At 42.7% G+C, this 13,623-nt stretch overlaps 1 protein-coding gene across 1 annotated transcript in view; it reads right to left on the reverse strand.

Moving 5' to 3' along the window:
• TESK2 (testis associated actin remodelling kinase 2) overlaps positions 1-10,435 on the reverse strand; it is a 73,509-nt gene extending 63,074 nt beyond the window's left edge. The window contains exons 1-2 of the mRNA XM_058030169.1: positions 10,347-10,435; positions 2,486-2,786 (exon numbers count right to left, since the gene is read on the reverse strand). Coding sequence (XP_057886152.1) covers positions 2,486-2,704 — 219 coding nt within the window. The 5' untranslated portion in view covers positions 2,705-2,786; positions 10,347-10,435. The remainder of the gene's footprint in view (positions 1-2,485; positions 2,787-10,346) is intronic.
• Positions 10,436-13,623: the final 3,188 nt, after the last annotated feature.

Here is a 13,623-nt window from a genome sequence, read left to right on the forward strand (position 1 = left end):
CTGAATAAACCACAGACTTTGATTTATTTGTGAATAAAGGTGCACTAGAAATGTTAAAAGATCATTTATAGCATATATGACCATTAACATACACATCTGAGATGTAACATACTCTTATTCACAAGTTAAGAGAAGGCAACTTCTAACCCTCACAACAGACTGTACTTTAAAAGAAGTTTCCATAGAAAAGGATAGAGGGGAAGAAATCACTGAAAAACATTTGTCAACTACATAGCAAAACAAAAATCTCAAACCCTTAAAATAGTCCAAGCACTCTTTGCTAAATCACTTGAGTGAGCCCAATGTATGGTACAAAACAATGGACAAATACATGACTGAAAAAGCTCTGAGATGTGGTGGGTTTTGAGACACCTTTGATCATTTAAAGGGAAGGCTTCATTGCTCCTGTAAAATAACTTACACAGTAAGTTTAGAACTATCCTGGATTTTTCTCAGCTTCAGTCATTTAGCTGTGAGCCTGCAGATCAGAGTGAAATTTAACTGTGGCAAGCCACGAGGCTCCCTTTACTGGAAGCACATCAAGGCTCTCACATGAAATCTGATCATCAGCACAGCAGGATTAATGACAGAGGTGGTCAGGCTGATAAAGCAGCAGAACAGAAACCTGTTTAAATGACTTTGGAACTGCATCTGTGATAAAGTTGTAATGCATCCTCACCCCTCGTGGCAGAACTGCAGAGCTCTGGTCGAAACTGATGCAAAAGAAAAGAGTTTATCACTCAGTCTCTGCCTGCAGGGGGACTGTGGTTGTTTCTGTGAAAACAGACACCAGATACTCAGACTACCACCACAGCTCTCACAGTAATGCCACCAACTCAATCCAACTCCTTGGGATGTCTACTTTAGCTCACTGCAAAGGAGAATAGCAGGGGAAGGTTTTTAAAGAATTAGAGGGCTTCTTAATGTACATAAAAATAAACTGGTTACCAGGGATTTCTCTCAGTCAACAAATTCTCAAATTAATCAATTACTATGAATGCTGGAAATTCATCTTTACTTTTAGCTACCTTTTCCTCTCCACCTGAATTCTGAAATTCTCACAACCAAGGTCTGTTATTTCCTAGTTATTTAGGCATGACCCAAGCTTATTGGTACCTTTATACATGGCACAGCAGCTTCACCATAGAAACTGTAATGATGAATTCCAGTAACATGCAGAACTTTAAAGCATTTAACATTCAGAAAGTTTTCCAATCAGGAAAATAAGAAAAAAACCAACCAAACGAAAAACACCAAACAAACCCTTGTTTTCAACTGTTACAAAAGCTGGCTTTATGAAGAAATGTCCTGCACCAAGTCTCCTACACATCCTGAATAAAGTTCTTCATGTCTAGCCATTTGAAAGAATTGAAAACTTGTGTTAGTGAAAACTAAAATTTCATATATCTAGCTGAACAGAAAAACTTCTCGCCTTTACTCAAGAGGGAATATATACCTGGAGATCTCAATGCCTTTGGGTATTAAAGCAATATCAAAATAATTTCCATTTTCTAATGCAGGTATCTATTTACAGCAATAAAACTGGATAAAAAGTTTTTTTGGTTTAACTTCAATAAAAAAACCAGATTAATTGTCATGAAATGGACAAAATATACTGTAAGATTGTTTCCATTTCAGTGAAATGCCAGAAAACTGTGTGGAGGGTAACTCCATGGAAAGTCAGGAACTAGAACAAGGAAATAGACTATTTTTTCAATGCCTGAAAGACAACTCCATGTCCTGTTCCTCTACAATAAACCTTACCAGAACAGTCAGAGCAGCAGAAACACTAACAGCACTATAAAACTGCATTTGTCAAATTGCTTTGAAAAGGTATTTTCCATGTCCCACATTCATAGTAGCAAGCCACTGACAACACCAGATTTTCTTATTCATATCATTTTCTTCAAACCAATCTCTGATTATTTGAGCTAGAAGTGTGGCATAAGCAGCAAAGGAAATAGAGAAGAGCAGTTTATTGCATTGTAATTTCAGTGCAATAAAATCTGTGGTTCCAAACTCAGCAACCATGTATGGAACTCCTTAACACATGCACCTAAGTGTTGTGAGGCAAAGACTACCAAAGGAATGTGTACTACCCCACAAAACCCAGAAAGCAGCTAAATTAAAGACATTTACACTTACATATGGGAGAATCAACAGCCATGTTTAACACTACATGAATGCAAAAAGACATGGGAGAGGTCAAAAAATAAAGCAATTATTTTTAGCTTTTTCCTCTTTCTCCCAAAAAGCTCTGCAACTCCTCAAATAAATTATAAGTGACAAAAAAAACAGCTCAAAGAGTGACTGAAGAAATATTTGGAGCCTGAAAGTTCTTCATCACTGACCCATTCTGAGTGAAGCAAATACAAGGACTACCATTTGACTTCAGCGGAAAGCACTTTGCCTGACAGTCTTGTACATTCTCATCATCAAACATGAAGCAACCAACATTGAGAGGAAAAAAAAACTAAACACACACCTTGAACACCTCAGAGAAGAAACCAGAGCCAATTTTCTCACAGGTGAAATCATCAAGACGAGTAAGTCTGGAAAAGGCACTTATCAGGGCTCTGTATGAAGAGGTACAAACTCTTCCCAGCTGGGATGCAGTCCCTTCTCCAGAGCTGCTGTCAAAGTCTTCAGCGCGCTCCAGGCGTGGTGGAAATCCTGCTATTGAATTCCGCTTACTTCGGTCCATTTTGAAAACAAGATTTGATTTCACTGTGGGAGGACTTCTCACATCTTAGGTAATGTGCTGTCTTCTCTACTCTTGTTGGATCCTGAAATACAAAAAAATAGAGATTACCATTATAGTGAAGGTATCTAGTAAGTTTGACAGGACTCCAATAAAGCTCACACCCATTTAAGAGAGTAAGAAAAGAACAAAGCTATCCAAGCAGGGGCACAGAAAACAAAGAAATAAAACAAACCACCACACATTAACAGTGAAAACAGAAACCTAATGAACTTTTCCTTTAGATACATGGAAATACCCTATGTTCTGGCTATTCTGAGACAAATAGGCTTGGAACTCAAAGTTTAACTGGTAACAAACAACTTCCATTCCCTTTCTCCAAGCCTTTCTTTTTTACTGAAATTCTGGTTGCTACAGCAAGCAAGAGAGCCAGAGGAAACCCCAAAAATGTAACATTTTATTCTACTTCAGTTGTAGCTGGTAACCAATCTACTGCTACAGCAAGAAACTATTTCACTTTCAGGAGTGAACAAGGGATCTCCAACTATAAAACACCTTTTTAAATATTTTCAATCAACATAAGGAAAGTTATTCACTTAAAGCATCAAAAGCTTGTTTTTAAAGCTTCCATTTATGAGCTCTGAATTCCAAGATCAATTCCTTACCTGGTAGGAACACAAAGTTATACCCACTGAACACCTAGCCCTCAAATTAATAAAAAAAAAAACCAACAATCCTGCTTCAAAGTATTCTTATAACAATCTGCCAGACAAATTTTCCTAGCAAAGGTATTTCTTAAAGGTATATTAATTTCAGTTCAACTGAAATACACAGGAAACAAGCTACATTTGCCAAGTAGGAGAAAAGGGGGGGAAAAGGAGGGGGAGTAATAATTTTTTCTCTTTTTAAGAGGATGATGAAGTAATCAGGATGACTCTGGAGCCCATCAAATTCAGCTTGGACTGGCAAGTTTGACAGGTATTTTTAATACTGGTATTTTAAAACTTTAATTATAAAACACAGGTATTTTATTTTTTTTCTTTAAACCTTAGACTTAGGAGGTTATTCATCTACTCCAAACTTCACTGTTCATTTACAGCAATTTAGTGACACCTATAAAGCCTGAGCAAAGCGAGCAGTCACAAAGAAGATACTTTTTTTTTTCCCCAAGGGTGGATGAAACACTAGAAGGAGAGGGAAACAAAAAAATAATTTTTTAAAAGGTGGGCAAAATAACCACAGAGCAGGCAATTACACTTCTATTTACAAAGATGAACAATGCAGCACATTTGAAAAGCATCTCAGCAACAGAGGCACAGCAGCTGTCCTCTGAAAACACAGAGTGCTGCCACAGCCATGTTCTGCATGCAGTGTGTCTTTCAGAGATGCTCTGTGCCAGCACATCAGGCACACACAGCCCTCCCCTGCTGTCACAAATAAGCTCTGCTGGACTGGCTGGAATTCATTTGGGGTTGTCCGCTCCAAAAAAGAAGGGTGTTTATTTCAAACATCTTAACACCTCTCTAAATGGATGTCAGTGGGTATAAGGGACTCTCACCAAGGCATGAATATGAAAATTTAATCTCTATCAAATCCCACATCGTGGTTTCCCTACAGAATTTTGTATGCAGACTCCCACCTGCCTAACCTTACTGCCCTTTTCAGATTCCAGTGGCCAACTGGCACACAGCAGATCAGGATCCAGTTTGTGATCTCATATTCTTGACTCAGGAGCCTTGAGGGTCTGGAAAAGGCACAGAAGCACCACAGGAAGATAAAGCCTGAGAAAAACAGCCCAGAGAATCTCCTCAGCTACAGACAAGATGCCTGGGAGTTTCCAAGGCCCACTTAAATAACTCCTTTTGATCTGAAAAGGACAAGCTATATTTTGGTTACTTTTCATGGAGATAAAGAAAGAACTGTCTATGGAAGGAGAACAGACAGAGGAAACCATGGTAATAACAATTTTTTGGATCAGAAGATGCCATCTTTGAAGACTGACCAGAAAACCTACTGTAATTGGAAGAACAATTTTTTTAGTACTTATTTCCATCAGAGTAGCACCCACATGCACCAGACACTTTCCATGGAAGGAGGCAAACATTTGCCCCCAGAAATGCACAACCTGACAAGCCAGTACCACAGGGTACCCCAGGATCACCACCCCACAGAAAGTGCAGAACCTGAGGGTAAATCCAGTGAGAAAACACATCTACACTGCAACCCAGCAAACTAAAGACTAGAAGTTCTCAGGCAAAGCAAGATGAAAAAAATCAAATAGGAAAGACTGCTGCTGTTTTAACCAGAGGAAGACAGACCAAGTTAGATGAGTATTAAACAAGTGGAGCCTAAATCTCTTAAGTATCCAGATACCATTAACAAAAGATGGCCTCGACACAGTTTCTGCATCTATTTAACAAAGGAAAAAAATCTCCCTCACACATATACACATCCTTTTGATTGAAATCACATGGTGAACTTTGCAAAACTCTGTACAAATTCCACAATGAGAGAAGCAATTCACTGTACTTCACACAAAAGAAAACCCCAAAAGGTTTTGCCATCTGGATTCCCAAATAACCCATTCCTTCATTTTTGCCTGCTAGAGTTTACCTTTCCAGACAGCTACACAAAATCCTTGGAAAATATTAGGATACAGCTCCATTATCTTGCCCAGGATTGCATACACAGAATTAGAGGAAAATTTCAAGTGGGCACAATTCCAAGTGGGCCTCCTGTCATTTTGGCCAATTACACTAATGATCACATTCTCAATGAAATCAACCAAGGTTTAATTGACTGTCAAGTCAGTCTGAGGTACTTTAATTTACTACCTTGTATGGTTAATTAAAGTGCACTGAACAGAATCCAAGACTATCCTGTAAATCCTGTAACCAACTAAAAGGTTGTTGGGTGGTTTTTTTCATATTAAGGTTCAGCTCAAAAACTCTTAAGCTGTGCTCAACAGACAGTTAAAAGACACTACACACTAGAAAACACATTTGCTAATAAATATTTAGCTTCCAGAACAATTTTTCTGACACCCTTATTCAGGAAAAATGCCAAGAATAAAGTAATTCTAAAATTCACCTCTCAAAATGCATATCTGCCCTATTCAGCCATTTCTCACATTTCTAGAAAGCACAATTTCAGAACATTTCATGCCCTACTACATTTCTTTGCTTACCAAAACACACCTTGAAGGAAAAAAAATCCATATTAATATTATATTAAAATAAGTTTCTTCACTGAATGAATGCCTTGATTGTTTAATCATAGAAATTACTATAAATACAACTATTATCAGCATTAATTGGGTTAATTAGAGATTTATCTTTCAAAACCAGCGCCCGAGCCTGCAATTATTTAAAGATGGAAACCCCACAAGAGCACATCAAGTTACACCCTAAACATCCGTGTCAAACTAACAGGTGGCATAATTAGCCAGTAATTAACATTTTCTATTTCACAGATATAAAAATGGGTTAGGCTCCTCAACTTCAGCAGCATCCCTTTTATACCTCAGAGTATAAAACAAGATCCTTCCAAAAAACATTTCAACTCATTGCTAAGAGGTTTTCTGTCCCCAGTATCTTTATAAATATGTGCATATTTGCACTCAAATGTCAAACTCACAATTTCCTAAAAGATGGCCCTAATAACAACAACAACCATTTTTAGACACAGAGACTGTCGCTAGGCACTCAGCCTGGAAAGCAATAAATCTGGCAGAAGCATGTTATTAATTTGAAAAGGTTTTTTCTGAAGAACAAGATGCCAAAGCTTTGATAAAAGTCATTTGCCAAGAGTTAACTATCTAAACTTGTAGTCTGATGAAGCTTCAACAGCCAGCACTACAAAAACATAAAGGAATTAAAGGAATGATGCTGGCAAGTCACTCCACAAAATAATAACTCAAGGGGGAAGAAGACTTCACTGTAGTACTGTGCAAATTTCAGAAGGGCTTCAAAGAAATGTAAAGAATGAACTCTTCCAAAGACTGAATTGACTGAGGTCCTTAGCCTGGAGGAAAAAAAATAAAAACAATGAAAAATGCTTAAAAATGAAACCAAAGAATTTCAACTGAACAGGTAAAGAGAACCAGGCACTCAACAATTTTGCTCTCAGCTGCTGTCACCTGCTCTCCTAACAGAGAAAAGTTCCTTGGTTTGTCCATACCTTAGCCTCTTGTCCTTGAGAGGAAGACAATACCAAATATTTACAGATGAGGTAGCTACAAATACCAGAGCTTGGGTTATGTTTGGCCCAGCTCATCCTGAACCTGAAGTCTTTTTGAATACTTTAAGGGACAAGTCTTTAGGTTCAATTTACAGTCTTAGCTACAACAGTGCTTTTGAACATGAAAATCCCAATACTTTCTATTTTCACTTACATGACATTTTGCTTTCATTTCATCTCCCCTGCACAGGATAATTCCCAGCTCTAGCCAGTGCTGTCAAGGCATGAGCTTCCTGCAAACTAGAACTGACATTCCTCAGAAGAGACCTGCATTAGCCCTGCTGCACCACTCTAGAAACTGGAAGTCTGCTGAACTGCATCATGGTTTTATAATGCAAACAAACCTCCACGAGAGGCTAAGCTGAAACAAACAGTTCATTTATTTTGTGACTCTAGCCAAGTTTGAAACTAGTAAGAGAGACCAGCTATTACAGCAGAGCTCAGGATTCAGGGCCAAGGTTGTAGGTTTAAAAATATTTTCAGCAGGCATAGGCATAATTTCTAGCACATATTTAGAAGGCAAATATAACTGAGGGAGAATATTAAAAACTCACAAACAAACAGAAAACTACTTGATCCTTATGCCCACAGTGTAATTACCAGCATTTTCTAGGGTCCAATTACAATACAAAACTGAAGCTCTACGAAGGACCTTGCAACAATCCATTCCTGCCCCAGCCTGGTTTCAGTCCTAGGTTTCACTGCACACACAGTGCAGACAGGCTCCAGCCTGGGGACAGAGCATCACTGGAGTTAAATCAGCACTCAAGTAGATCATGTACAAGACACAGCTGCTGCTTCAAATGGATAATTTTAATACATTATGTTTGCTTAACAAAACAGAGCCCAGCAGAGACACTGAGAAGCTGCTCATGCCTTCCAGGTGTCAGCAGGCTGACATTTGCTGAGCTCTTAATAAAAAGAAAGGGAATCAAAGCCTTCTAATACCAGCAGGCATTGTAACATCTCAATCTAGGAATTTCCCTCCAGCCTCTCTGCTGGGTTTGCAGTGAGGGTTGACAGCTCTGCCAGCACTAAGGGCTTCACATGAGGCTGGAAACAACTTTTGTTGCTTCAATGCAGCCAGTGAGACAATCCAGAACAGCAAAGGGAAGAGAACACGAATGCCTGACAGAGGGATGAAGACAAAGTAAACAGGCTGAATTCTATACCTGACTGACATCTCTTGGACACAACCTGATATTTATGCACCCCACACAAGGCAGTCAATATTTGTATTTTCCAGCTTAAAGTATCATCTCCATAAATACTGAACACATTCTGCAGGCTACCCTCACTAAGCACAGGGCTGTGTTACTGGCTGCACCTTACAGTGAAACACCGAGTACCTTGTTTACTGCACAAATGGAATAGTAACTTGCTCTTCAATAATTCATGACTTTCTCAAGTGAGAACAGGGCTTCCCAAACCCGTTGTTCTCAAGGTACTGCAGACACTGATGTCTGCTGGTAGTTACAAACCAATGTGAAGCTCCTGTACAATGGAAAACACAACAATAGTACAAGAGCCCAGGACCTGGAGTGCACCAGGTCAGCCATCAAATGCAAAGTTATTTCAACCAGCTCCACTGCTGGCTGCAAAAGCTGCTCCATTTCTCCAGTGCAACCAACAGCACAATCACACCAGAAAGTGGTTTAGCCACTACCAGCAATGTGTTCAACTTAACAAAAAGTGACAGGATCATAGGAAAAGAAGCTTACAATCTAAGTCAGAAAGAGGACTTGGCAACAGACAACAGATGGAGCCGCTGTGATACAGTTGCTGATTATTAGATGGACTTACTGAAGAACACACAGCTCCAAATGAATATGTTAGGGAACTAATAAGCAGAAAAGGGCTCTAAGGAAAAATTATGAACACTGACCTTTTTTTTGATCTTGCCTAGCAGAGCTCTTATTTTTGTTCCAGCTTGCAGATGCCACACTGCAAGGACACAGCAAAGAGCTCTGCCATTGTGCAAATGCATGGGTGTCTGCTACAGGAAAAATACAGAAAGGGAACCTATGATGCAAGTGAACCACAAGCTTCATTCTTTTCTGCAGCAGATACAGAAGCAACAGACCCCTCCTTCAACGTTGCATTTCTTTCATGAGTCCATGAAATCATTTGCATAAAGGATTACAATGGCAAAAGCAAATATCTGGAATCAGAGAGTATAACTAAGTTACAGGAGGCCTGTGCCACCAGAGCAGCTCTAACTCTGTGAACTAACTCTGTCCTTCCACAGTCACAAAAATATGAAGAACTGAAGCAAGGCTTGCTCTGTAGCCCTAATTTGTGCCTGGTCCCAGCTGCCAGCTGTTCATCCTAATAAAAAGCCACAAAACAAATCAAAGCAAAAAACACAGGAGAGCACACACCTGCCACCAGGTATAGGGAACACACCTTTGCCTTCAGTTTAAACTACTCATTCTGCAGGAAAGTTTTACACAAACCAAAATGGACAATGGAATTACTCAGCCATGTCTACAGCTGAACACTGCAAGAATCAGAAAATGACATTTTTATTGGCATGCAACAATAATTTCCAAGGATGATGACTAAATGGAAAGGTTTATGACTAGTCCACAGGGCACGTCAGAGTTTCTCATAAAAATTCTTATCTTAGGTTGCAAATTCCACTGCCTAATTAAGCCCATGGAACTATAAGTCTGTTGATTTTGCAGACAATAAAATATGGTAGAACTCTGATCTCTAGTAAAAAAATAAAACAACAACGACAAAAAAAAATCTAAGCACAAAGGCTTCTCATAAACTAACCTAAATGTTAGCTGTTGCTTTTTTTAGAGGGGCAAACAGAAACATTTCAATAAAATTCAACTCAGTATTCTTCCCAATTCAATTCATTACTCTTGAATTTGTAGCTTTCAACTGTTACAGCACCACTTACAGGAACACACAAGTGGAAAGTCCCCCGTACTTGAAGCGCAAACCCTCCAGACCCTCCAAGGAATACAAAATTAAGAGTGACCACTTGCATGTATATAGCACGTCTCACCTGAAGGCCATAGAGCAAACCTATTCGAACATACACCCGGACACTCGAGCCTGTCATTAACGCGTGATTCACGTATTCTTCCAGGGCTGCACTTACACAGTAAAAGCCGAGCCAAGCCCTCGCACCCCTTGGCAGAGCGAACATTTCCAAGGCGATCCCGGCCGGGCAAAGATCCGCGCCGGGCGCCGCCAGACCCTTGGCCCCGGAGCAGAGCGCGCCTTTCCCGCCGTCCCTCACCTGCTCCGCGCACCTGCTCCCCGGCACGCCCCGCTCACCTCAGGGCGGCGAGAGCCCCGTGCCGGCAGGGAGCCCCTTGCCGGGAGCGGCCCCGCTCCCCGCCGCCGACCCGCCCGGACCTGCCCGCGCCGCCCCCGCGCCGGCCGTTACCTGAGCGGCGGCGCCTGCAGGGCCCGCGGGCGGCGCGGGCTTTCATGGCCGCATCCCGCAGCCGCGGCCCCTCAGCACCCCGGCGCGGGTCCGCCCCGCCGCTGCGGCCGGCGCGGGGGCCCCATGTGAGGCGGGAGCCCGGCTGCGGGACCCGGGGCCGCGACCGCCGGCTCCGCCTCCTCCTCCTCCTCCTCGCGAACGCCACCGCCCACAGCGCCGGGGCGGGAACCGGCCGGGAGCCGCCCCTCCCCAGCAGCCAATCGGCGCCAAGCGAAGAGTGATGGACAGTGCCTGTCGACCAATGAGAAAAGGAAACCGGGCGGAGGGATTCGCAGGTAGTCTGCGTGAATGCCCCTTTCCAATTGGTCGCAGGCGCTTGAGCGACACTCTATCTAACCAATCACAGGAGGGACAACAACTCCCGAGAGACGCGCGGGAGACAGCGGCAGGAAGAAGAGGGGGCGTTGCTATGGGCGCCTCGCTCTCATTGGTCAGCTCCTGAGGGCGGGTTATAAATAAGAGAATCAGCCAGTAGGAGAGCGGGGCGGGCAGTGATGGGCGGGTGCAACAACCAATCACCGTGTGCTTTTAGCGACGGTGGCTGAAGCTGTCAACGGGGTGGGCACTCGGGTGTCCCGAATCGGGTCCTGGTCCTGGTCCTGGTCCTGGTCCTGGTCCTGGTCCCATCCCCTCCTTGAGCGCCTCGTAGGCGGCCCGCGGTGGCCTCGGCTGGGCTCCATGGTGGCAGCCCTGCTGTTATTGCCCCTTACTGCGCGTCCCCTGCTGGGTTTCCCCATCCCTTGCTCCGGTCTCCTCCTCTCTCCAGGATGTGCAGCTTCAGCCTTTACTCCTCCGGTTTTTCCCGTCTGGCTGCCCCTGCTCCTGCTGTCGGTCACACGGCTCTGTCCCCCCGGTCCCCGCCTGGAACACGCTTAATTCAGCTCACATATTCTGGGGGTTCGATTGCCAGGATGAAATAAACCTGGGATTTTTCACATACAAACTAATATTTTTCAAATTAGCACTTATCCACATGTAGGCAGCCTGTAACAGGTATGGAAAAAGACACCTTTCTTCCTGCTGTGACGGACTGCCGGATTCCAAGTATCCATTCCAAAGCACGGCAGGACTAAAACATCTCATTAAACATTTGTGAGGGGGATTTGGTTTTGGTTTACATTGGCGAGAGGCTGACTTTTTCCCTGACCTCATCTTTGGCAGAGCTATTTTTACTGAAACTCTTCAACAAACAAAGTTCATTTACTATACAGTTATGGATAGAATAACCAAAGCTCAAAGTGTTAAAAACCAGAGGACTTGTGACTAAAAAGAGTCTTGGGCAAGAATGTGTCACTCAGCTTTGCTGTACCATATTAGTAATAACTTTTCTCATTATTGTTCATAATTAATTTTACATCTAGTCTTTTCAGCATGATTGAAAATGTGCTTGAGGGAGTTTGACATTGGACACATTAGCACCAGCTCTAAATACTGAACAGAGACTTTTAATTACAGCTGGATTAAAATCTCTCTATTCTGCAATGCCTTGATTAAATTTAGTCTCAGAATTTCAACCAAGAGTCTACAGTGAAATTTTGTCCATATGTTCACCTACAAAAGCTATTATTATCTTTGCACAGGTAACAGATTAAAAGTACTTTGTGTGGAGGCAAAAAATGTCTTGTTTTCTTCATTTCCTCCTGGATTTCTTTCACAGGAAATTTTCCCACGCTCACAAATGTTAAATATCAACCACAAACACCTATTCTAATGACAGGTCAAACACAGGGTGCAGCAAATTTTGGTAATTAAGCCATTAAAAATATTATTATATCCATCATATTTTAGAGAGTGACAAAGCAGATGGAACTACCCAGATCCATCTCCAGTCTCTTTTCTCCATATTCAAGCAGAACTGAGTCTCAGAATAGAGGGTTTTACAGCTCTGGGGTCCTTCATGTCAGGGTCCAGTGATCCTGCGACTTTGTATCCCCTGATATCCTGATATCTCCCCGATATCCTCGTTCCTGCTGCTTGGGGAGCTCTTAGCTGGCTTTAAGATGACATCTGCTGGTAGGTTTTGATTACCGCTCTTTTTAGGAACTGAGCCCAGAACTGCGCAAATGAATTATCATTCCCCTGTTTCCCATCAAACAATTTACCTCCTTTTCGTTTCCCAAGCAAGATATGTGTAATTCCTGCTTTTGGGGCTGCGAATGTCTTACTGGTAATATCCAGGAATAAACACTGGTGCAAAGCAGCATCACTAAAACACACCAGAGAGATCCAGTGAAGCTGAACCTCGGTTGGAAACGCTCACATTGCTTCATGTAACATTGCGAGAGGTCCTGTGACTCGTAATGCGACTGAGCCCTGTTTTGAGAGGGAAATAAATCATCTTATGAGCCCTCCTGTGGCTTCATCACAACGACAAGTCCTGTTTTGAAAGCAGGAAAAAACACAGGGTTCACTCCTGGCGGGACATAAAAGCAGACAGGAGAAGGTGGGTGAGAGCAGGCAGAAGGGGGAACTCCCTTCCTCCGGGATCTGCAAATGTCCCGGAGGAGGGAAGTTTGGGAGATTTCTCCTTCCCAAGAAGAAAGCTGACACAATGAATCCATGTAAATTTGCCCCCGCTGCAGCAGAGCTGCTGCCTTCCCCAGCAGAGGTTCTGTGGGCTCCAAAATTAAACCAGTGTCACTCGACAGGGACTGTCTCTGTTCCCTCCCACGGGACTGAGACAGTGGTTTGACCTCACAGTGTTGTGATGAGATTGGGCATTTTAGTGATTTAACCCATTAAATACTTTCTGTAATGAAACCTGTCAAGAAAAACCAGCTTTGGGTAGGACTGGTCAAATTCCGCTCTGATTTACTCCTGTGGAGATCTGAAATCATGTCACAGGAGCTGGAAGAGACGGTCCCCATGGGAATTCCGGGAATTTTCTCTTGATTAATGTCAACATAGGTCCTTTTCTAGCTCCTGTCCTAGGTGGACATTTAGCCTAACAGCCATGAAAATGATGCCTTTAGGTTTTCAGTCACACACCAAACTCCTAGACTTCAAAAACCACCTGAATGTGTTCCCTGGGAGGAACATTGTCCCACATGTGCCTCCCTCAGCCAGCCTTGCAGGTGGCCTTTGCAGAACAGGGACAAGTGTGTTGGTGAGTGAGAGGGCATTTCCTGCTACTCTGAGCAGGGGAAAGCCCAGCTGGGGCTGTGCTCTGCCCCCCTGCCCCTTGCCTTGTCACACCCATGCTCCTGGCAGCCAGAAG

This window comes from Melospiza georgiana, chromosome 9 (genome assembly GCF_028018845.1).
Source record: "Melospiza georgiana isolate bMelGeo1 chromosome 9, bMelGeo1.pri, whole genome shotgun sequence".
Taxonomy (NCBI): domain Eukaryota; kingdom Metazoa; phylum Chordata; class Aves; order Passeriformes; family Passerellidae; genus Melospiza; species Melospiza georgiana.